The sequence below is a fragment of the Drosophila biarmipes genome, chromosome 3R (assembly GCF_025231255.1).
Source record: "Drosophila biarmipes strain raj3 chromosome 3R, RU_DBia_V1.1, whole genome shotgun sequence".
NCBI classification, from domain to species: Eukaryota; Metazoa; Arthropoda; class Insecta; order Diptera; family Drosophilidae; genus Drosophila; species Drosophila biarmipes.
The window spans coordinates 13,661,712-13,687,314 of record NC_066616.1 but is presented as its reverse complement, the minus strand read 5'-3'; the positions used below and the strand labels follow the sequence as shown (position 1 = coordinate 13,687,314).

The 25,603-nt window shown below is 44.8% G+C and overlaps 2 protein-coding genes across 9 annotated transcripts in view; both read left to right on the top strand.

Moving 5' to 3' along the window:
• Window positions 1–25,603, top strand: part of LOC108031378 (sterile alpha motif domain-containing protein 5) — a 158,367-nt gene that overhangs the window by 65,484 nt on the left and 67,280 nt on the right. The window contains exon 5 of one of the 8 annotated variants that reach the window (XM_044091131.1): window positions 22,956–23,036. The exons of 6 other annotated variants lie outside the window; for them this stretch is intronic. In XM_044091131.1, the coding sequence (XP_043947066.1) occupies window positions 22,956–23,021 (66 nt within the window). In that variant the 3' untranslated portion in view covers window positions 23,022–23,036. Of the gene's footprint in view, window positions 1–827; window positions 978–22,955; window positions 23,037–25,603 lie in introns of those variants that run through there. One more of the 8 variants, XM_044091132.2, reaches the window with a different exon arrangement.
• On the top strand, window positions 15,311–20,997 carry LOC108031376 (poly(A) RNA polymerase gld-2 homolog A). Its single transcript, XM_017104723.3, has 4 exons — window positions 15,311–15,607; window positions 15,663–18,509; window positions 18,756–19,019; window positions 19,079–20,997. Exons 2-4 carry the CDS (start codon window positions 15,855–15,857, stop codon window positions 20,222–20,224), a joined length of 4,065 nt encoding a protein of 1,354 aa, XP_016960212.1. The 5' UTR covers window positions 15,311–15,607; window positions 15,663–15,854; the 3' UTR covers window positions 20,225–20,997.

The window sequence follows — 25,603 nt, the reverse complement described above, 5'->3', positions numbered from 1 at the left end:
GTTTGCCCAAGTAGATTTCATTTGATTTATTCGCCCCAGCAGCACTATCTCCCGCTCCTTTCCTTCTTTTTCTGTGGCTCTGCGGCAGCGCCAAAGTAATTTTATGTTTAATTAAAAAGAATTCTGCGTCATTTGCTTGGAGAGCAGACTTTGATGGACATTTTTGCTATTCACGCTGCCTTGCTGTCGATTGTTGTGTGTGTTTGCCTTGCTGTTGATATTTATGTTTAATTATAGTTAACATGTTTTGTGTCTGTTGTAGGTTTCGTAGTTGTGGGCAGCGGAGGGTTAAATGGAGGCAAATGGGAATGTCTATGTCTGTGCACGACTTTGATGTTCGTTTTGTAATTACATTGCGTGGGCCATATTCAAATCGAGTTCGGTTCTGAGATGTGGGGAACGATACAGTGCGTATCGGGGCTGTAAGACGGCTGTCTGTCAATCAGGGGTTAAGTCGGACAGGTTAGTTATAGCCTGTTGATTAATAATGGTTTTCCGGTGCGAGGAGTTCTTAGTGCATTTAAATATAAATTTAAATATATATAGATTTAAAGGTTCCTGTATATGAAAGATTTTAAAAATATATCATTTTTTTATTGGACTTTATTCAGCATAAAAATCTTCCTCGAAAAGTTATCTCGAAAATGTACCCCGAAACGCGATTAAAACTTTCCCATCCAAGCACTTAACTTTGATTGATCGCCGGCCCATCAAATGAACCTCATTTGTCGCCCCTAAAGCTCTTTTTGGTTTTAACTGCAATTACAGATACCCGGAAAAAACACACAATTTAATTAACATTTCTCTTGCCTCTTATTTCGTTTCAGGTAAGTTGTTAAAGCCGACCGAAAAGTCAAACCTTCTTCAGGCCATATCGAAACGTTTTGTCAGACATTAAAATCGAAACGTGGGTTAAATGTAAAACGTAAGTGACTTCAACTTCCACCGAAAATACAAATACAAACCGACTTCCAGCACTCGCGCACAAATGAAATACGGGAAAAAAGAGGGAATCAAAAATTGATAAGACCCGCCCCGCTACGTAGGGAGTTTAAAAACTCATTTAGTGTCCAATCAAGCGGCCATAAAATAAAGTCAATAAATCAAGCATAAAAGTAACAAATGCACGGGCAGTTCACAGATAACACGCACACACGTTGAGATGGGCCTGCAGATACGCACCCATACAGCTGCACTTGGCTGCATTTCAATAAAAATTCGATACGTTTTGGGGCTGGGGCTCGGGGGTTCCTGTTGGGGATTGAGATGGGGCAGCCCTGTGGCCCTTGCCCCTCCCCATCCTCTTTATCAAGGTGTGATGATCACTTGCGTGCCATCGGCGCCTGACTTGCATTTCAGAGCATCGCCACCTCGGCACCTCCACCACCTTTTTATCCCCCTCCCTCACTTCCCCCCGGGAATCAATAAAAATAAATCGAAATGTCACAGCGCTGCATGTTTTCTTCAAGTGTGAGGTCCCGCAGCTCTCAATCTACGGCTACGAAGCACAAAAAAAGCTTTGAAAACTGTAAATGACTTTGTGGACAGCAAAATTCATTGGAAATTCAATCTGCCAACTAACTCTGTGTATTAATTTCAAGAAATTGGAAATTAGTTGCCTTTAAAGCTATTGAATTACCCGGCGGTGGGCGAGGTGAAAAGTGCAGAGAAAAAAATGTTGTGTCATAGCTAGAAATATTCTTATGAAAATCACTTCAAAGTAAACCTTCAAAAGAGGTGATATATATTACAAGTATTAGATTGAAATTCAAATTGCAGGCCAAATATTTTTTGGAACATAAAAATGGAATTTTAGTGCTTCACACTGCACACTAAATATGTAAATATTTGATACTGATATGATGCCAGATCCCACTGATTACATTAAAAGTAAACAACAAAGATGGAAAACATTAATATGGTAATGGGGTTTATTTTTCGCCGTGTGAGTTTCGATTCAGAAAAATCAACAATCGATTGTTCGGGGCCGCACATAAATCCCCGAAATGAGAAATGTGTGGCACACAGCATCGCAGTGCCCCATCAGCGGGGGTCTCCCTGCCCCCCACCTTCCTTGCCTCTGACGCAGTTCCTCTGTAAAGGGTCCAGGCCCAAGCCCAAGCCCAAGTCCAACGACTATCCACAAATTGGTCGTGTTCAGCCTTAAATCGTTTTACGTAGTTTCCATCGAGACAAGTTTCGCGGCCCCGTAAATGTTTGCCAAATGTGGCGCTGTTTGTAAATCACGCACGCTGCAAGTTGCACGCAAGCGTCGTCGATCGATTACCGCTCTCTTTCGCTCCCCATGTTCCCGTCTCTTTCGCAGTCGGACGAGAGCCCCCCACCGTCTTTGGATCGCCGGAGTATGTTAATCTTGGTCAGCCGTGACTTGGCTGGAGTCGCCCCCTCCGACTCCTTAACCCATACCTCCGCACATGGGTTAAAATTTATGCGCTGTTCAAACGGCGCGTAATAAATTTGTTTGCTCTTCAACTGTGTGCGCGCATGTTCATTGAATTGTGGGCAGGGGGGCGGGGGAAAGATGGGCGGGGAAGCGGTACCGAATCGAAACGAAAGCAGGCTCAATCCCAGTACCATTCCCAAACCCAGTTTCCAATTCCGATCTCTGTTCCAATACTGATACACTTGGAATAAATATCGTGGGACCTATGTAGGTTAAGGATTACAAAGGGTAGAGTCCTGCGAAAACTAAAAAACGATTAAGAGATTCAAGGGGACTTTGAATAAAATATAAATAAAGATCTAAGGAATAGTTTTTCCATACCTTTTCTATTCTCAGTTAACTCAAATTTTTAGTATTCTTGTACTGCCACATTTTTAATAGGGATATTTAAACACAGTTATATCTTTTGAATATACTTAAAACCTATTTTAGTAAGTCAAATAATTTAGTAGCTACTTCCTAAGCCCATTTCCCTTCGATTTGCATTGCTAATTAAAGCTCGTTTTAATTTCGCAGTGTAAACGTTGCATTGCCAACGGCCACTTCATTTTGTAGCTTTTAACAGCATTTCAGCATTCTTCTGTATTTGTTTATCTAAACGTTTTATTCATTTGTGGGGCTGCTTCTGCCGTTCTGCTGTGCGGCGTTCTGGAGCTTGAAGATGGGAACTCGCCACTTGGAGGTTGGCGTTCCTGTGGCATTGCTTTATCTTTTGGTCAGTCTCCTGGCTTTTGCAGTTCGTGCTGCCGTTCCTGGCGGCCTAATTGATGCGCACTTGGCTGGGATTCCGGCCCCCGTTGACCCTCCTCCCGTGGCCAGGGCTCCGCTGCGCATGCGCAACATTCACACTTTGCCGGCTTCAGTCCGCCGGTTGTCGCCGTTCGCCCGTCGCCATCACCAAGTTGATTGCACATTTTATTTGCGCATTTATTTGCATTTTTTCTCACACCAAGCGTCCAGTTTAGTTCAGTTCCGTTCCGATCCGTTTGGCTCCCCTTGTTTGTTTGTCTGCCTGGCCTGCCATCCCCATCGCCAATGCCATTGCCAATGCCAATGCAATTCAATTGTCTTCAGAGTGAGCGCTTTTCGTCTTGGCCTTCTTCATTTGTTTGTTTGTTTTCCGTTTTAGCAGTGGCTGCTTGGGGGTTTTCTCATGTTCGCCGCCGACTGAGGCCGCCTCCTTTAATAGTTCATTTAGTTTGCATTTTTATGAAGTCTTTGTGTGGGTTGTGTAATAAATTTAACTCAAGTTTATTTATGTGCCATCGCCGAGACATTTATCACTCAATTTGAAGGCGTAATTGGGCGCAAAGCGACAGGAGGCTGCCACAGGAGTTGTTTTCCTCTGCCTTTCTTGGCCCTCTCGGCTCTCGTCTCCCGCCTCCCGTTTTCCGTCTCCAACTCGACTTAAATCAACTCCGACTTTGCCTCTGACGACTGACAGCCGATATGGCATCTGTGTTGCATATTTTGCATATCGTTATGCACTTGGGCTCTTTGAGTTGAAGTCGGAGCTGCCTCCTGATTGGCAAAGCCGTCTCTGGAGTTGGCCAAAATTGGATGATCCCCTGGCTAAGGGGACATGATCTTAACGGTTCCGCCGCAATTCGTGTCGTGTGGGGACAATTTCATTTAATTTGCATATGCAAAGTTTTATTTTTTATTTTCGCACTGTCAAAGTGGAGTAGCATTGCGACACCCGGCGAGGCGAGGAATTTATGGAAATCCATTATTAATCAGATTTTAAAATCATAATAAATAACTAGGCTCTAACTGCAATGTATTTATTTATCAATAATTTATAACCGAAATTGCACATTTGTTGAGACATTAGCGCCTAAATATGCAAATGAATAACCATTTGGCGGACATTTTAGAGCACACCTCGGTTGGCAGCATTCAGATGCCAAGTTGAATGGATCGAAAAATGTCCAAATTAATTTACTGCTTCATCAAGCATCAATTTTTGGCATTTCCCTCGAATTGTTTCCTGTGCCACCGAAAGCCAAATGCCGGCCATTCGCCATCCGCCAGACAGCAGACGATGAGTTTGCAATCCGAAATTTTATAGTTTGAATAGAACAATGATGCCACATTCCCACACTCGCACACAAATCTAGAAATCTGCTTAGCAAGAGCAATACACGGATGGAGAGATACTCGAACACGTGTATTTCGGCACCTGTTTTCAGCCATCGCACTCCAACAATGGCCAGCAGCGCTGAAAATGTCGTTTAGCAACCAGAAACCATTTTAAACAATAAATAAGCAATTTATGTCACAATGCCAGCGGGAAATGGAAATGGCAAACGAAGGTTGGGGCAGCCAGGCAGTCAGGCAGTCAGTCTGTGTCTGAGTGGGTGGCATGCAAAAGTGCTACAAAAGAATGCTACGACGAGCATTCAACACATTTTGTAATTTCATTTCGCTCACTGCTCCTGATGGATAGTTGAAGGATGGCTGAGGAAAAAAGAGGGGATAAATGAATAAATGTCTGAGCATCAGCAATTTAAGGGGAGCCCTTAGCGCTAAAAATGATTAAAATTTGCCAAGTAAAAAATTAATCCATCTAATAAAAGAGTTATCTACGCGTTTGTTTATATTTAGCTCGCCTGCAGCCACAGTGTTTTTGACCGAAAATCGTTTGCCTCGAAATTGCATTGGACCTATTTTTTTCCATGCCACCCGCGAGATTCCTAACTGCGACTCCGATTCCGTTCCGACTTCCGTCTGGCATTTGTTGCTGTCTGATTGCCCGCAAAAGACTAGTAGCCAAGCGGCGGTGCTGGGGTGCTGCTGCTATATGGACGAGCAGGCTGGGCTGAGGAGCATCATCAGTGGCACATTGCATCCTCGCACTCGCACACGGCGAACAAAAAATCGAATTTCCCGTGCGGACTGATTCGATTTGGCGTTGCAATTTCACGCTGTGTTATTGCAAAGTGGCTGCAACTGTCGGCGCCAGGCGATATCCACCATCTACCATCCACCACCCACTCATCCGGCGAAAGCCCAGCGCACCACCGCCACCACCACCACCACCTACCATTTTGGGCCATTCTAGCCACTCTGGCGATGCCAAAGCCACAGGAACAGAGCAGAAACAGGAGCACCAGGCTGACTGGCAGGCGGGCAGGAACTCGCTCGTTCGGCCACCAAAATAGCAATTTCGATGGCGCACAACAATGGCCAAAAACGAGCGAATTTGCAACAAAAAATACCGAACCGTAAACGAAAAAAATCTCATTTAGTGACGAATTAAGCGCCAAAACAGACAGGCGATTCAGTTTGTCAGACAAGCGCTAGACACCGACATGGATACTTGAACAAGTGCACTGGGAGAAAGTTTGGGGAATAGAAATATTAAAATATTATTTAGAAATTAAGGAGAAGTTCTAGCACTACCAATAAGAGTTACCACAACAAAGGCTAAAAGAAAGTTTAAAACCTCAAAACTAGTTGAGCTTAATGTTGACTAAAATATGAAGGGAGAAAGGGGGAAATGAAATGAAATATCATGTGAGGATCCTTTCCTAAATTGGATCATAAAACTAATTATATTATAATGGGAAAGAAAAAATGTAAACGAAATGTCATGAATGAAATGTCATGTCTTTTTTAGGAGTGCTATAATATTATTATGGAGAAGGAAAAATGAAAATGAAATGTCCTGAATGAAATGTTATGTCTTTTATAGGAGTTTTACATATTAGGAAAAAATAAATACCAGTTTTTTTTCGTAGTGCAAACTTCCGTTAGAGTCCAGGTTGAGGTCTAGGTCCACGTTTTGGGTCCGGGTATCGGTTTGCAGGCCTGGTCAGCAAGTGGGGCGCTGTCAAGTGCAGGAGGACGAACGGACGGGAGTAGATGACTCGGCACTATCTATGGCCTGGCATCGATTGGTTTGCCATGGTCGTCTAAACCCAACCTCTAGCGCTTCCCCAAAAACCCTCTCCTTTGACTCCGTCGACTCGTTTGCTGTTTATGGCCTTAAACGCCATTTTGTGCGCACTCATTCACGCCACGGTTTGACATTGCCATACTGGTGCAACTCGTACTTGGTAGTGGTATCCCCGTGTCCCCCTCCTGTTCCATTGACCGTCTGCCGTAGGATCTATGGATCCATTGTCTGCTCGGGCAGGACCCGTCCTCGTCCGCATCCGCTTCCTGTGGGTGCTGCACTCCCATTCTGACAGATTGTTGCAAGGGCAAGTGCAATATTAGAACATGATTTATTTATGCAATTTTTACCATAAAGCGAGCAATTTTCGTTCACTTTGCAGCGCGCGAATTTTCCCCATTTTCCATTTGGCATTTGTCTATCATTTTCGGCGGAGCGCGAGCTTACAATTTGTTTTTTCGAGTAGGGATTTCCCCCCTGTAGTGGCAGTCATAGTCATGTCCATTAGTCGATGTGTCGGCACGTCAATTTGTTTGGGTCCGTCCTCAGTGCCCTGCTCTTCTGTCGACTTCCATGTCTATCTATCCCATCCATCCATCGTCGAACTGCCGGCACTGACTTGCAATGTTGGCATTGGAAATTATGATATGAAGGGCAGTGGCAATCGCAATCCCGATTCGAATCCGCGGAGTTTTGGGCCTAATAAGTTCTTACTGTGCACTCGCATTTTGGCAATTAGCCGTGGCATACTGACTGTAATTAGTGGAAGGGTCGAAAAGATGAGAGGGTTAGCTAATGGAATGGTTTTCGAAATGCTGTCGGAGTGATGATGGCATGTTGATGAATGTTTCGTTTGATCTTTGAGTCTATCAATAGGAGTGAATTTTGAGGGTATTCTCGGGAGACTTTAGGGAGTCGTGTGTAGTAATTAATTAGGCTATCGACGCATTTTAAAGGAATTTAATTTACGCCACTTTGGCGTTCGGGAACTTATCACCTCCGTGAAAAGCTTTCCATTAACGCGACACCCTCGCTTTTCGTGGTTGAATAACATTTCCCCCATTTCCCTCTAAGCCAACATAATCAACCGCAATCAACACCAAAGAGCCAAAAGTAATAAAAAAAAGAGAAATGCATAATCAACATTTTTATCATTAGCGATAGAGGGAGATATGCAAAGCAGAGCGAAGAACGAGCCAAGTATTTCAGAATGGAGAACGGAGAATGCAGCGGAAAAACTAAGAGGGGCGGGGAAATGAAATGAAGCACATTATAAATGCCAGAGTACATGCTAACTACAACAATTATCCTTAATGTTGCCAGCAACTGCCATTAGGGAGAAATGCGGGTGGCGCAAAATCGCCTTGTCCATGGCTGATCACTTGCTGGAAAGAAATTCAAATTAAAATGCTTCCAGTGCTATGCAAAATAGTTTCAATTTTCCGCCAGAGAGCCCTCCAGGAATGCTCATTATTCAACTGGAGAAGTTCAGCGGAATACAGGACACAGGACACAGGACATTGGGATGCCATTAGAAAGATGGGAATTGAATATCAAGGAATGCAGGACAGGGCAGCGGAATCAATATCGCGAGTCAAATTGCAGTTAATTACGGGCCAGTCGGGAGTTCTTTCCGTTCTCGTGCCTATTGATTCACGCTAATAAACCTCAACCTTTTAAACAGAGGACAAACGCCTGTTAACAAGGCGCCACAACACGCGATGGACACCATTTCCAACGCCCCGGCCAAGGGATAAGGCATACGGAACACCGAATAGGGGTAGTACCATATATATACCATATATACACATGCGGTACGGAATTCTAGGTATATCCTCTGGCCCCTAAAGCCACCCCCTGTAATCAAAGCCAGCTGCCAACTGCCGTCTGCATTCCATTTACCTTGCTCAGAGCACTTTTCAATTATGTTATTAAAACAAGCAAACGGGGCAGTTAAGGACCCTTTTGCAGGACCTGCCCAACATTGCGTGTCTGCGCCGTTTGTTGTTGCTGCTGTTAGCTTTTTTTCCAAACACTCGCTCACATATCGTTAAATATATAATTCTGGCTTTTTAGAATTTCCCAACTCATAAATGCTGCAGCAATAGTAATGGCAGCGTGGCAAACATGAAAATTCAATTATGAATGCCCGGCTTAAGGTTGACGCCCCGTAATTTCCATCCCCATGGCCCCGCGCCGTCCAAGTCTGTGGCTCAAGGCAATTTGCATGGGTAAATATTGTAAATCTATGACGGGTTTGCAATCATTTGCAATCGGAGACCGCAGATGGAATGGAATGAGCGCAGCTATTCGAATCGATTCGCAGACATCGTCTAATTATGTCGAGTGGCAAACAAGATACAGATACTAACGCACACACTCGCTTGCATGCAGTCAGTTGCCAGATGCAAATAAAAATAAATATTTACATTCAATTTCGACAAACGCGCCAGCCACCGAGCGCCAACTTTTGCCAAAGGAAAATTGTGCGTAAAAAGCAGCGGGAGCAGTCGACGCATATTTGTTAACCTCAAGCAACAGACCAAAACCCGGACCCCGAACCAGAACCAGAACCTGCACACAAACCTGAACTAAACTGGGAGAAACTATCCGTAGGAATTATATATAATTATTTGGAGGAACTATATTGTAATATAATATATATAGAATTACTGGATATTAAATGATCTAATATGTTATGATTTAATATGACATAATAAGATATGATATGACATATGAGAATATTATGTCTTTTTGTACTCTATGGAATTATAAGTATCGTCCTCAGAAATATTTTGGATATTTGTTCAAAACACAGTCCTACACAGATATCGTTACAGAAAATACTACGGGTTTCAAATCATTTTAAAATGTGTCTAAAAGTATGCTGTTAATAATAGGTACATTGCTTTGCTGGTCTCAAAACCTAATGTTGCATACTTTTAGACACATTTCTCTCAAGCAATTACCGTGGATTGAAAAGACAAAATGCTTCAAAATATTTTGGTTAGCACCTGTCAGTTTCGCTTACAACTTTTTAAGATTTCTCTCAGTGCCGAACGAGTTCGATTTCGATGCCGCCCAGACAAAATCGATTACCGACTGATTGACTGAAATGCTGGCTCTCTGCGCCCATCGAATGGTTTGCTGCACGTTAAGTTCGGCATATGGATAAATCGCTATGGCTATGAAGGATATATCTATGGCTGGCTATAGCAACAGCAGCTTCGAGGACTGTCAGTTAAAATGGTAATTGACTTTTGCGCGGAACCGCAATGTGTTTGTAAACTTGTTGCCATGTTTGTTGTCTATGTACACACACAACAATTCCCCGTTGCAATATCGCCGCGCTGCACCGCACCGCCCCGCCGCGGGGATTTCCCGCGAACTCTCGAACCCGAACCCGTTTGCAATTTCGCAAAATACTGTGGCATACGCCAAGGCGCACAAGCCGAAGGCTCCGCTCTTGCCATAATGTCATATTAGGGTTTATCAACTTGCATGGCTATGAAAATTTAGAGCGCTCCTGCTCGAAGGACGACGACAGCCTGCAATTTTCAATTTCGCGCACACTTTGCACAGATAATAGAAATTTCTTTCGCTCCTCGAGTTGCTTCTGCCACTGGAGTTTGCCTGCTTTCTCCTCAGCGCTGCGTTTATTGACACAAATCGCAAACGCATTTGGCATAAGTACCGGCCAACAAGCTGCCTGCTTTCCCCCGCTTTCCGCTCTTCCTGCTTTTTCACATAGCCATGCCATTTGTACTTATTGTTTTTCTCCTCACCACCACCACCACCACCCTCTTAAAGTATCTGGGTTATGAGTGGTTTAATGGCAGCTTTGTTGGTTGTTGCCTTCCTCCGGCTTGAATGCCTTGGCTGGTTTGTTCTGGCCAAGTTCTGGTAAAGGAACTATTTCCTAAGCAGCTTAGCAAAATGTGTAATGCCTTGCTTAGACAATTGCTAAAGGGAAGGAATAGATGAGGAAACTGCCAGTAAACCTTAAGAACTTTATCTATTTTCTTCGGAAATCGAAAGAGTTGAAATGTTATGCACAGTAAAGTATTATATCAAGAAAAATAATATACATATTTGAAATATTACCCTAATTAACCGAAATTCGCCAAGTACCCAAAGTAATAAAGCACTTTCCTTGATGGCCTCTCACAATGCCAATCAAATGTGCGGCGAGAACAAGCCATTTCCGACTTGCGAAGAGGGAAAAATATTCGCATAATTATGACTTCAGCGGTTACAGTCTGGCAAATTTTCCATGTGAATGAATTTCGCACAATTACACACGCGTAGGCAGAACTGAAATCCTCAAAAAAAAAAAAGCGGAGAAACCGGGGGAGTGGGCACATGTCGGCACATGACGAGGAGGCAGATCAACTTCATTCACAATTAAGCTAAAAATACAAGCCCCCCAGTTCGCTGAATATAATTTATTGTCAAGTGCAGAGTCACAACATTCAAGATGTGTAACAGTCGCAGTCACAGTCGAAATAATTGGGCAGCGGGGAGGCCCACCAGCAAAATAAGTCTGGATCAGGTCTAGGTGTAACAAAGGGAGAGACTCTGGGAAACACGCAAAATGGGGATGGATGGAGGTGGAGTCACGCTGTCGCTCACAGGGAAGTACAGAAGAAGAACAGAAAGACGCAGAGGGCCGGGCAAATCAACAACGCAATCTTAATGAAGGCAATAATTCAAACAAAATGCAAAATTCCCTTGGCAAGCTGAAGGAGCTGAAGTCACGGCGAGTCACTCACTCCGCAGCGAAGACAGCCGCTGAAAAATTGCCGCCCAAGAAAGAATTCCGGGTTGAAATTAAATTTTTACAAAATCAAATAAAATCCAGAGTGGCAGTCACTCACTCACTCACTAAACTCAATTCCCCCGGGCTCCCGTTCGGGCCACTTCGATCCTCCCCCGATATTCCTCTTATTAATTAGTCTGTATATTTTTGGCATACGCAGCGCAACACGAAATTGTTTAACATTTTATTCCCGGCACATTAAGTGGCAACATTTGTCAATTTGTTTTCGGTTGTAATTTTTGGGCCCCGAGAGGGAGGGTCATCGTCACCACGCTCCCAACACTCGGACTCTTGGGCGTTTTGTGTGTAGTTAATGGCCAAACATTTGCCTAAATAATGAGGCACCGGTGTATTGCTTTGCATTCGATTTGGCTTGATTAAAAATATATTTCATTGTCGAGAGCCGTTGGTTCTGTGTAAGTGGGTCGTAAGTTGGCCGTCACTGGGCACCCGGACTTGTGGGTGGATCGGAATGGGGGCTTGGATTGCATTAACTTCACGAGAAACAACAGCTGAGAAGCTAATCAGGCAAATGTGGCACAGTTTTCGGTAAGGTGAATTCATTAGTACTGGAATACTACGGATACATTTGGGGGGCTGGACAAATGACTAAAGTGGAGTCGTAAGCCAGGTGGCATTGAGTAATGCCCCTTGGAATCAAAATCATTGGGAAACTCATTGGAATTTGAAAGTAAAATGAGAAAATTGTTGCTTAAAACATACATGATAAAAAAATCATTTAAATCGTATGATATCTATAACAAAGAAAGGTTTTTTTTTAAAAGATGAATATTTATTGAATAATAAATAGTTAAATGTTTCTTATTTCAAGGCAATCTGTATTTCTAGTCTTGAAACTATAATAGTTACTTTGTATGCCGAAGACTGAATATTGTTTTATGAAATAACTTTTCATTTGTTCAATTCCCCTTGCTAAGTTTGGTACGAGTATAAACCAATCCAATCTGCTCCAATGTTTGTTGAAATCTAGCTCGCTGCATAATTAAAAGTGGGAAAAAGTGAAAAACGAAAACGCTCGCCTATTTCCTGTCGCGCAGCAATGCAATTTTCACTTTTTCCCGTGTCGCTCCGTTTTCTCATTTTGTCAAATAGCCTCAAGGCTCGGAGCGAAGGCAGTTGGCAGGAGGGCAGGGCAAACTTTCGAAATTTAACGCCGGGCACAATGGGGCAGGAACAGCCAGGAGCAGCCAGAAGCAGCAAGGAGCAGCCAGGAGCAGGAGGCGGAATCATCGCTGGCTGCCAGCCGCAGTGGCGGAGAACAATTACTATGGGGGTTTTTCCCTTTTCGGTCTTATGCAAACAGGAAACGCATAATGAACAAAGTCCGAACGGGCCGAGGAGTCACACTCACTTGCCCGCAGAATGGAGCAAGCGACTCCGGCCCGACTCCTGTTGCCCGGCATTCATTCATTCATTTTTGAGCGGTTTCGTGGTTAACAACCGCTTCCTTATCCTTATTATTTTAATGCCTGCGGCAGCATTCCATCTTACTTACATTTTTCTCCTCGCTGTGATGTGGCTTAAATATTTTAACTACTGCCAGCTACTAGTTGGCTGTCTGTCTGCCAGTCTCCGGCTGTCTGGGCTGGGTCTTTCTGCCCGTAATTGGGGTTAACTGCAGGGAGCAGGTGAGTGGCCGAGGAGTCGGCATTGTGTGTCAAAGTGTGCCAAAAGGAAAAGTACAATTTTCCCTGCCGCACTTATAAATTGTCCGTGCTGGAGTTTAAATTTGGTTTTCCTTCTCTTCAGTTTCATTTTTTTTTTCTAGCTTGGGGCCCGGCAATTAACTGCAATTGAAAGTGAAATTGAATTTGTGAATTTGAGCTGAAATAGACGGACGGTGCGCTGCCTTTGACAGAGTGTCACAGTTGACACGCATGCTGAGGAAATTCAATTAAAATTTTCACTGCAATCGGTACGCTGTCTGTCCCACTCGGTTTTTCGCCAACTCATCGTCGATTCAGTTGATAATTATTTTTACGCGCCGAGTTGCAGGGTAAAGTGCATTAAAAATGCAAATGGCAACACTTTGCCACTTTGATGCCAGTGTTGCCAGTGTTGTCACGTTTGCCGTTTTATTAATTTATTAAATTAAAAACAACGCAAAAGGAGGCAACACCGCCGGGCTGCACTCTGGCATGTGTAATTGTAAATTTATGAGCGTGCCACAAATAAAAAGGAGGCTCAGTACTACAGTAAAGTAAAAAGAAAAAAAATGGCCAACCGACGGCGGGCCAACGAGTTCAACTGGGGCGCACTGTCAATCGTGTTGCATGAATTATTAATTATTTGCTTTTCGCACACACATCCCGATAAAGGGACAGTCCGCGAGAGTCCACAGATACAAAAATTTATACGGCGGCAGTGTTGCAATGCGGCATTCGGCTGTCAACTCCGCCACTTTGACAAGGGAAACACTAATAAAATTATTAACCAAAATGGCAAGAAAAAAGGCACAAGAATTCGTTACATCACTGATTGGCAATAAAAAGAGAAACCGAAATTAGTTTGATCTAATTACCTGTCACGCTTTATTGTCTTTAGCATAACGAAATGGATTTGGGCGGAATAAAAAGTCAGTGCCTAGGATTTTTACAAAGCCAAAAAAAAAATCGAGAAATGAAATAGGTATTTTTGGGTGTGTTGGTAATGTGAGCGTCCAACCCCGGGGACCCACGCAGGATTTACAAAGTTCTCCACCCCTGGGCGCTGCCTTATTTATCCTGCGATTTTCCCCGGGGACACGGGCCACGGCATTTTCCTTGGCTCTCTGTGAATTATTCAGGCCCTCAATCGATGGCCCAAGCATCTTCATTGCATACCATACTATATACTCGTATATACAGTACACGCCTCCCACTTCCTTTTCTATATCCCTCAGTGCTGCTGACAGTTTATTTGCCAAATTGCTTGCATGTAATATGAAACTTTCTTTTTTCCTGGCCATTTCTGTTTTGGGGCTAATTTTTAGTTCAGCAAAAAGAGGGTCCAAAAAAAATGTCTCTCGGTGTGTGCTAAATCGAAAATCTGTAACACGCGTCACACAGCATTAAACGAGGAGGATGGCAGTACCAGTGGGTTTATGAGGCGGAGGGGAGAGCCCTCTAATACGGCATGACTCAACTGATTTCCACGTAAAGTTTTATGGCCGGGAGACCTATCTTTGTTGGTTTATCTTTATTCTTGGATATATGCACTTGAAAAAATAATATTTGAAAAAATAATAATTGTTTTTCAAGATTGTTAAACCATTTAGGGGCTAATTTTTTTATAATTATTGCCATAAAAATGTTTTCTACACATGTACTTATTTTTCAAACACACTGTCATACCATTTATTAGAGATGTGCTCATATTTAAAAATATATTTATATTTTTTTCCTTAAACATTATAAACCTTTTCGAAGTGCATCTGGCGAACCCCTTGTCCTGTGGCCTGACCATAATTCATGAAAACTTTTAAATTTGAAAATCTGGCCGTAGAAGGGCGGAGTAATGGGAGGAAGAGCCCAGTTATTGTTGCGTTATAAATCTAATTAGAATATGTGAGCGTCCGGGGCCCCGTATCCGAATATGCACGTAGACCGAACCAATTCCATCCACCTTCCCCTTCCCGGGGCTCATTTCATATGCTCACCGCATCTGGCCGCATCTGAAAATTGCCAATGGCGCCGCTGCGTCTGGGGTAATAAATTTGATTTGTTTCAAATTACAGAAGAACGCAATTTCTTCTCTTTTTTCGGTTGCATTTTTCGGGCTGAGCCGGCAAATCGAATTGAATTTTTGAATCCTTGGAGCTGCGGTTGCTTTTTGTGGGCAATCTTCATAATTTACATAAGCAAATCAAATTGTAAACGTAATGCGGAGACAAAGGAAGCGAAGGGAGAAAATGGAGTCTGGGCCGACTTTGAATGGAACTATGTTGAGTGGATGGCGTAGATTTTCTGCTTTTATTTTCAGCTTGTTTTGAAAAAATGTGTCAGCTTTTTGCGAAAGCCCTCTTTGTTTTAGTCAATGCGCCAGGAGAAATTTAGCTCAAGTGGTGAGTGGGGAAAGTTGAAAGGATTGCCACCCGGAAAAAGAGAGTGTGAATCCTGCAATAAAAAACCCTTTGAAGTGAAAGTGTTCAATATGTGCGCCACTTGCTTTTTATTTTTTTGCCCAACACTGAAGAACAATCGATGGTTTACTTACCAACACTGCTGGACGGAGTTCCAGACATGACAGGTGAATTTATTACATATGTGTGTGTTGTGATTAATCAGTGAAAATTGCGTAATATTTCTCTAAAAATTGTGGGACAAATCTAAAACCGAGGGCAGTCTTATGCAGGAAAAGGGAAGATCAGAAAAATAGAAACCATCCTAAGACATAATGAAGCCTTTTAGATCGGCACTTTAAGGTAGATATTTTCCAGCACCTTTGTACAAAATAATCCCTTGATTGGCTATTTCTAGAGCCCCTTTCACCCAACCCAAAAATCGAATCCCCATTCGCGTGGCGTTCAGTTTGCTGTCAACTCTTTGCTTACTAGGAGTGACAGATTAAGGTACCGGACACACAACATATTCTTTAGCAATCCGCGTTTGCGTACGCACATATATATAGATATATGTCGTTTGGATCGTGATTTGGCCGTATCGGTAGCAATGTCCACTGCCCTGGCAATGGCAGCAGCGGCATCCTCGAGTGCCACGGCAGCAGCAGCAACAACGACGACCACTAGCAACACCACCAACACCACAGCGTCTCCGGCAACAACCACCAACCATCCCACGCACACCGTCACCACAACGAAGATCGTACCAACGTCTGGAGGAGGAGCCGTATTCATGGAACCGGCTCCAATTTTGGAAGTCAAAGAACCTGCAAGGGATGAGGTGGACGATTTTGGGCCACCATTAGAGCTCAGTGCGCCGAAGCCGCGGAGGCAGCGCAAAACCACAGTGGTGCACACATGCCCCCGACCACCGGGGGGCTACAAGTACTCCATGGAGTTTCTCTACGGGATCGGCAGCGGCATGGCTGGAGTTACCCTCAATATACCCACGCCCTCCTCTATAACGCCAAGAACTTTGAGGACCACGGCTCCCCTACTAACCACCCACATGCCCTTTCTCTCCACCATGGGCGTGCCAACACCGCGTTCCGCTGGCTGCAGTACGTCGGGAATTCGTTATGCCGCTGGAATGGGTATGCCAGGAGTGCCTGGAGGAGGAGCTGCGGCGGGAGCTGCATCAACAAGCACAACAATGACAACGCCGAGTTCCCCGGCAGGATCTGGGGCAGAGGGAGTGACAGGATCCGTCTCATCTGGTTCCCTACCAACCGGTGCAGCGGGCGGAATACCGGCTGCACAGTTCATTTACCAGGGATACCTGCCAACTGGACCCCAGCGTCGTTTGTGGCACACGGAGAACGCCGTCTGGCAGTTCGATCGGAATTATCCCTACAATCAGGCTTATTCCTCGCAGTACGGAATACCAATGATGCCGGTGGGCTTTGAGCATCCATATGGTCAGAGGATTATATATCCGGGCTACTACAATCAGGCCACTGCTGGATTACACGCTACGGTGCCGGGAATGTCGAGAACCAGTCGCCATGTGACCACCCAGCAGCCACATTTGTTGGCCCAACCAGCGGTTCCAGGAGACGCTAATGAGGAATCCCCTCCCAGCCTAACGAATACTCCTCAGGTAAGCAGCCCCTGGCGCTATGGAAGACCTGGAGCACACCGCGATCGCATGGGATCGGCAAGACAGGGAGTGGCCACTGCCGCGGGTACGACTGTCTTCCACAGGGATTCCAAGACCTTCTACAATAGCATCACCGGCGGAATGGGTGGAGGACCTCGATACAAAGCACCGTTTGTGGCAAATCCCCGTAGCTTCCAGAGCGTCGGAACTGTACCTGCTGGAGGAGCAGGAACCACCACCGTGGTGGCCGCAGGAGCTACTCCATCAACAGCAGCAGCTAGCTCCAATGAGCCAGCAAGCCCGGCCAACAATCGCAGCAATCAGGGAGCTTCGACCCAAAACTTTTCCAGAAATCGTCACAATTCCAAGAGAGGCGGCAAGAATTCGGTGGGCAAGGAGCAGCAGACTTCTAACTCCTCGGGTTCCCTGTCCAATTCCTCCTCGAAATCGGCACTAGACAAGCATCCCACCAGTTCTAGTACCTCGATTTCGCCTAGCAAGCATCCCAATCGCATCTATAGGAATCGAATGCGTTACAATGCCAATGAGCCAATTGAGCAGAAACCCCAAGCTACTGCAGCTCCAATGAATAACAATTACCAACCGCCACAGCAACTGCAAAATGCAGGGCGCAGGGCTTCCAAGTTCCAGGGGGGAAATGCCTATCAAGGACACACAGCCAATCGACAGCAATCACGCTACTATCAATCCCGACACATGGACGCCTATGTCTATCAACCCGGTCACTATATGGTCTATTCATCCGGAACACCAGTTCTGGGAGCCGCAGGAGGTATGGGAGGAGGAGCAGCAGGTGGTGGAGTACCCATGCCAGGGGTGGCAGGAGCAGGATCTTCTGGAGGAGGAGGAGGAGCAGGAGCAGTTGGAGGAGGAGCAGCCACGGTCACGGCCAGCAGCGCCACCTCGGAGGGCGAGCAGCCGCTGGACTCGGACTTTGATCAGCGCCAGGAATATGCTGACTTGGGTCTGGATCCAGCCAATGGCGGCTTCTCCTCCGACCTGGAGCCGCACAATTTCAAGCAGGACACCTCCGAAATGGACGCCTACTCTTGTCTGCTATCGCATCCGAGTTCCGAAGTGGACGGCGATGACGGCCACTCTTTCGCCAGCTTGGCTGCCAGTGGGCAGAGCGATGTGACCGAGAGTGACCTTAGTGATGCCTCCGTGGAGTCGGTTGTGCGCGATATAATGGTCAGTTGTTTAGCCAAGGCCACCGGAGCCCAGGAGCCCGATCTAAGTGGGCCGAATCTGGTGCCCTACGGCGACATGCATCACCTCAAGGAGCTGGAGAGGAAGTCGCAGCAAACTGGACTCATAAACGGCTACAGGAGCCATGTGCACCACTCCTTCAGTCCCAGAGGAATGAGTTGCTGCGGGGATATGCTAAGTCAACCCGCAGATGATTTGGTCTACAAACTGGACCCGAATCAGCAGGATGTCTATGATTCTGGAAAGAGCCTTTTGAAGGAGATCGCCGAGGAGCCCGACAACATCTCGGTGGCCTCCAATCTCTCCTGCAGTCCATCCGCCTGCTCCAGCAAAAGTGCAATGGCTCCCAGTTCCCTCAAGGTCAATAGCATAATGGTATGTTAACTTCCATACCTTCTTGTGTCCGATTGTCTAATGGTTTTTTTATGACACAGGATTTGATTACTTCTTTTATGAAATAAAAACTTTTTCGTTATGGACTTGAAAAAAATTTGTAAAGTTGTATGATAAGTAGTTCCATAAATGATATTCATAAAAGTAGTACTTCAAAGTTACCAAAAAAATGTGTGTCACCTTTCCCCATCCTATTTTATTCCCTAATCCCAATCCTAATTCCCAAAGCCAGAAGAAATCACTGAAGAAGAACTTCCCTTGGTGATTCACAATCGGTATTGGCGCGAATTCTTTGGCTATACGCCAGCGGATCGTTTTTTGCTGCGAGCCAAGCAGGTGGAAATGAAAAGACCACCGAAAACCCTGGCCAACAGGAGCAAATGGGAGCCCCTGTCCATTTCCATCTGGAGAAAGTTTCTCGAGGCCCAGCAGACGAGCCACATCTACAAGACCAAGATGCGGCTGTGGCGTTCCATTTACACTGTGGCAATGGTAAGTTTAGTCGGGATGTTGTAATAAAGAGCTAAAAAGGATTATCCACCGATCTTCAGACGAGCTATCCAAGATATGGTCTATATTTGGTTGGCTCCACTATCTCCTACTTTGGCTCCAAGTGCTCGGACATGGACATTTGCATGCTGGCCTGCACAAATCCCAACATCGATCCCCGCATGGAGGCCGTCTATCATTTGCAGTTGATGAAGGAGCTGCTGAACCGCACAAATATGTTCCAGGACTTTAATCTCATCGAGGCGCGAGTGCCCATACTCCGATTCACCGACCGGCGACACAAGGTGGAGGTGGACATAAACTTTAACAACTCCGTTGGGATCAGGAACACCCATCTCCTGTACTGCTATTCCCAGCTGGAGTGGCGAGTTCGTCCGATGGCCCTGACTGTGAAGCAGTGGGCCCAGTACCACAACATCAACAATGCCAAGAACATGACCATATCGAGCTATTCCCTCATGCTGATGGTCATACACTTTCTGCAGGTCGGAGTGAATCCCCCCGTGCTGCCATGTCTGCACAAGCTGTATCCGGATAAGTTTGGACTGCTGCATCCCAGTGATTTCGGATACGTGGACATGAACGAGGTGGTGGCTCCGTTTCAGTCGGAGAACACCCAGTCCCTGGGTGAGCTGATGCTGAGTTTCCTGCACTACTACAGCGTGTTTGAGTACGGCAAGTATGCCATCTCCATAAGAGTGGGTGGAGTTCTGCCCATCGACGTTTGCCGCGCCGCGACTGCACCCAAAAACGACATACACCAATGGAACGAGCTGTGCATCGAGGAGCCCTTCGATCAGACGAATACAGCGAGATCGGTGTACGATTCGGATACCTTTGAGCGCATCAGGGCCATCTTTGTGGCCAGCTACCGGAGGCTGGAGTCGACGAGGAATCTCAGTTCCATATTCGAGGGCTACGACGGACCCACAATCCTGATGCAACAGCCCTCAGTGGACTCGGAGAACGAGTTCTACGAGAGTCAGCACCATCATTTGATGGCCAACAGAGGCTCCTCCAGATCCAACAGCAAAATGCCCTCGCCCAGACCATCGAAACTAATGGTGGACAAAGCAACGACAGCCATTTGGAGTGATATCAATAGAAAACCAGACCAGAGAAACAAGGTCTCCAAGGATATGCGGTCCAAAGAGGACTCTGTGGTCACCCAGCCACACCCTGCATAAAAAAAAAAATATTACCATATATAGAAACCAAACCCAAAAATACACAGCACACAAAACGCACACCATCTTAATGAGAAGAAATACTTTTATATTCCTACGCTAGTCGGGATGTAGAAAAAAATTGCAAGGTTGTGAACGGAAGTTTTTTGTAGTAGTTGCCGGACGCTTTTAAACCGATTTAAATTTGACGTTGGATAATTTATATGTAAAGTAGGAAATTAGATGATTTCGATTCACTATCTGTGAAATGACCAAATAAATAACGACACATCTATCTCAACGCAAAGTCGGTCGCAAAAAAAACACTAAAATCTGCAAAAATGCAAGAAAGAGTTTCAAGTGTTTGCGTACCTCACAAGCTTCATCTCAAGATAATTGCTAAAAAAAACAAAGCCTGGAAAAAGGAGTATCTAAAAATCCAAAAAAAAAACAAAATTCAAAAATGTTAAAAAATATATAAAAACAATTTTGTACGTAGTAGGAAAATATACATTTTCACGATTCCTACTTTTTATACAGGAGGCATAGGGTTTGTAGGTGACATAAATCATAATAACAGAAAAAACACAAAACAAAAAAAAACTTAAAACGAACAAAATGTATCACAAAAACGACAAAATTTGTAACAAAACAGTGTAAAATTTAAAAACCGCGCCAATCTTCACAAAAAAGCTCACGAGTTAAACGGCAGGGTGGATAGCCCAGCCCAGAACTTGAATTAACCTGATGATAGCGCCAAAAAAATGTTATAAAATAAAAGCCCGAACAGGAAAGGTTTTTTCTTTTGAATATCCTTCCCAAAACCGAATGTTTCCATGCATGTGTGCATAAATCAACCCAATGAAGTCATCCATCATCAGGCCATTAAAATCGGAATCCGATCCCAGAGCCCATGCATGCCTTCGTTTCAACACTTGGACTCTCCTGGGGTCTCGGGCTCGAACTATGGGCGAATGAAATTATTTAGGATGCTCAATTTGATATTCCGCTCTGATTAATTCTTAGTGGTCGCCGTCATCATCGAATATCACCCTTGGGACGGGCACACACTCTCCGCATGGCCGAAATTCTCGCACATGTTTCAGTTTGGCAATTATCTAAGGAAATCAAATCAAATCATTGATGCAGCTGTTACGCAATGGAGGATTGGCTAGAGGATGGTGGATGGAGGACGCTGGGTGGTGGTAGCTGATGGACAATGCCACTCTGCTGAAAGGGGGGGGGCGTGGCGACAGGTCCAGGCATTTTCCATTTTCGATCCTAAACTCTGTTACCATCTCCCTGTGCATCTGCATCTGTGTCGCTTCGGTATCGATGGCAACCAAAAATGTCAGTGCAGCAAATTATTTCATCAATTGCAATGCTCGATTTCAGGAGGTGCACAATCGGTGGCCGTGCGTTTTTGGGGTTGGCCGGGTAGTCGGGGGTGTCCTGTCGCTGGGTAATTGATATAATGCCGATGGTTCCTGTCGTCGCCCACCTAATGGCGAAAATTGTCAACGGGATTTGGTTTGGGATTTCGGATTGCCGTTGGGTGGGGGTGGTTGCTTGGCGGCTGTGTGCGCATGGTTTGGCTGTAATGCAATATCGAATGGCAGGCAGCATTGGCTCAGCAGCGCTCCATAATCGTCATCATCATTAACGCAGCCGAACAATTGTCACACTAATTTGTGCATATGTGCAAAAATGTTTGGCAATTAAACGGCGCAGCGAAGTCGTCGCCGAGGTCCCTCAGCCATTTTTCATTCGCCCGAGTAATTAATGTCTTTTGTTAATGGTAATGCATTTGCATTCGGAATTGGAATTATATACCCCCCAACCGGGGCTAAGACAATTTGCACAACAAAGGGCGTTCCGCCGTTCGGCGGAATGCTAGAGATGAACTTCATTAAAATTTTGCACGGACGGGAAAAATTCGAGGAGGGAAAAATAGAGAGCAGCAGCTGCTGCATTAAAATTCCTGTCCGGGATTTGGTCTTTGGTCTTGAATAATTATTCATTGTCATTGTAATTGGCGTGCCAGGCGCTAAATGGAATCATAAAGGGGGGGCTGGGGGTGAAACCTCTGCCTGACAATTTTCATTTTTCCACCAGAGCCGGCAAATTGAAGTTGCTCGATTACTTGGACACTTTTCTTTTTTCCCGTTTTCGCTTTTTGTCCCACCCACATGAGAGGTTTTCCTTTTTGTCTTTTTCTGGGCCGGAGCAAGAGCGATTACTCCCCATGGATCTCGGGATCGGGATTGGGATTGGGTTTTCGGTCTTCGGTCTTGGCTTTTATATTGTTTGGGACACGTACGGGAATTTTCATTCGATGTCATTTCAATTTTGCTCTGCCCCTTTTTTATGGACGCACGGAGACAAAAAGGGTTTGGATTGGTTCGCAAAAGATGCAGCCAGCACAGAAGGACCCGGCATGGGATTGCGTTTCTATGTCTCTGGGCCTTTGTTCCCCCGTTGGTCACTGAGCAACAAATTACCTGAGGCAGGTGGACACTGCAGGACCGTAGAATAAGAGAGTAGACGGCTGAACGAATGAATGAATAAATGAATGAGTGCATGGGGAATGTGTGAGTCCAAGGTTGAGTGGCTCCTGATTGAGTTGGAGCTGCTCGGCTGGCGTCCAGCATTCCCGCTTTATTTTAATGAACTTTAAATGCCCTTAATGCCATTCTAGTTTTTCCAAAACAGCTTACTAAATTACACTCTCTATTTGTTCTTTTAATTGCAGGTAAGCTCATTACGACAAACCTTTTTAACACACCACAAAAGCAGCATCAGGCGGCAACAGCAATAATAAATAATGTTAGCGTAAGTGCTTGTCTACAATTTTAATTAGTTTTAAATGCAATTTAATGCATTTGTTTTTCTGTTTTTCGTTTTCGTTTTTTTTTGTCGAGCCGTGTTTTGGTTTGCCTAATGCCAGAGCACTTAGCATAATTCAGAGACAGAGAGCTGAATTTAAATTTGAAAACAATAAATCATTTCAACTTTGTGATAAATGCCGTGCATAATACAATGTAGATTAGTGTGGGCGAATTGCTCACATGTGTGTGCATTCCCGCACAATTAGAAATGCATTAAATATTTAAAATCCCCGTCCACACATTGTGAAAATGTTCTGCGTGCTTAGAACAAACATTTATTTTGGCATGCGAACACTTGATTGTATTTACTCACCACGAATAGGATCTTAGCCTTATAAAAAATAAAGTACTAAAAATAAAAATGTTTATTACGAATGCGCATAGCGGAGATAATTTTTAAAAGCATAGTTTTATTTGTTCTTCCACTTAAAACCTATCATTTGGGTAGCTTTGTTTAAGGGTCTCCCATAAAAGAGTGGCGACACATGACATTAAAGTCCTTCCACTAGTTTTATGGCTCATTTGGAGTTTGTTTTCCTCAGTTTCCGCCCTGTGCATTTAAAACAACTCAATTTCTGTAATCGCCACGCCTTGGCCATAACAAGTTGGTGGGGAAACAACGTCGACCGAAAATCAATCAAAGTAAAAAGCGCGGAAAGTTGCCTCATAGTAAAGCTTTAAGGCGTGTTTGAACTGTCGCGGCCACGCCCACTGCCGCAGCCTTTTCCGCCGATTCGGCAATCAAGCTCATTTATTATGCATTTTTCATATGACGGGTTTTCTTTTTTCTCTGGCTTTTTTTTGGCGAATTCTGGGCAGACAATTTAAAATCAACCGCAGAAAAAGCTGCATGTCCTGCCTCCTCAGGCAGGAAAATTGTGAAAAACCATGAGTGTGCGGCAAGGAAAGGGGTGAGAGCGAGACGGGGCCCACGCATGCCAGGGCTGCCTTTGTGTGACAAGAGTGACAACCGATGGAAACAAAATCGATCGCAAAAATCCACGCACACACAAATTACCCGCATTTTTTGTTTATATGAAAATTGAAATTCATGCAGGGCCCAGCCCTTCATCATCCGTGTCCGTATCCATATCTGCCCGAATGTATCTAGCTGCAATCCATATCCCTGTCGTATCGCTGTCATCGATTGCCCCCTAACAATCTATCGATAAGGATTTCTTTTTGCACACTTGCGGGTGAGAAAGTGTAACTGGAATCGGTAACGTGAAGGATAAGCCATACTCTCTAAAAATATTGTAAGAAATAAGTAAAAAGTTAATACTTTGAATTCTCAGTATTATTTTATTTTATTTAAAAAGTACTAGAATTAGTTATCTCTTCGTTAAGTGCCTAAATCCAAATAAATATTCTTAAACATATATATTTTTAGCTTTCTTGATCAATTTCACACTACTTGCCAAATAGTTAATCTATTACTTTGCCTGCCGCTGTAGTTCGTTGCATAAATTGTTTCTTTTGCTTTTTGGGAATGTTGAAGAGTTACGAAAAGAGTTTTGGCGAGGGTCGCTTGTTTACCTGGCCCCCGAGGGTTGCCACATGCACATTTGCATATCGCTTCAAGTGCGAGCCAAGTAAAAGGGGTCGCACTTTTCCCGGGGGCGGGGGTCTGAGGTTGGGTAGGCGTGGCACTGCTTATCGCCACAACACTTGCCGCGAACGGGGGCAAGTATTTCCGTTGCCTGGGCACGCTTGTTAGTCGAAGAGCCGCTGGGGAAAAAGTGGGCGGGGGAGTGGGTTGGAAATGAACTGGGGAAATGGGGAAAATGGAGGTGGTGGCTCGGTGGAGTTGCAAGTGTCAGCTCTGCGGCGGAGTTCAAGTCGAAGTTGCCGGTTGTCGCTTAACGATTTCGTGTCATTTTTTGCATTTCCTTCTTGTGCCTGGCTTTCAGTTTTATTTTCCACTGCTTCAGTCCGCCACTCCAAGGATTTTCCTCGTGCGGTTTTCCGCCTTCGAGTGCGGCGGCGGTGGCCAGTCTTATCGCGTGCTACCTGTGTGGCACCTTCAGACAGCCACAGACTGGGAGAGAGTGATAAAAATTAAGGCAAAAAAAGCAAAAAGTAACAGAAAGCAGGAAAAATCATAATAAGAAAAACAAGGCGGCTTCAGGGAAATTCATACTCGTGGAAAATAAATCACCAAGTAGCAGAAGCAGCAGCGCAACTCGTAAATTTCTCTGGCCTCCTCGTGTACGTGTTAAAAACTTCTCACGTGTCAGTCGTTAGGATCTTGCAAAAGTGAAGTAAAGTCACAGGACTCGCAGGACTCCAACGGATGTTCGCTCTATCTGCAATGCAGAAGATAACTTTGGCCCGTCTGCCGGGCATATCATTTGCATTTGGCACCCTCCGCCACAAACGTCTTGGCGCGATTATGAATTTTTGTGTTATACTTATTCCGAAATGATGAATGCGCCCAGAGAGCCCAGAACCAGAAGCAGAGCCAAAAGCGTCTGCAATTAGTGGCCAGGAGCAGGAAAGGAGTGGCGCAACT

Bases quoted from the DNA above. Each gene is read 5' to 3' on its own strand.
- LOC108031376 (XM_017104723.3), top strand. From the start codon at position 15,855: ATGTCCACTGCCCTGGCAATGGCAGCAGCGGCATCCTCGAGTGCCACG. The intron at 18,510-18,755 runs GTATGTTAACTT...TAATTCCCAAAG, and splicing joins TCAAGGTCAATAGCATAATG to CCAGAAGAAATCACTGAAGA. The intron at 19,020-19,078 runs GTAAGTTTAGTC...ACCGATCTTCAG, and splicing joins CCATTTACACTGTGGCAATG to ACGAGCTATCCAAGATATGG.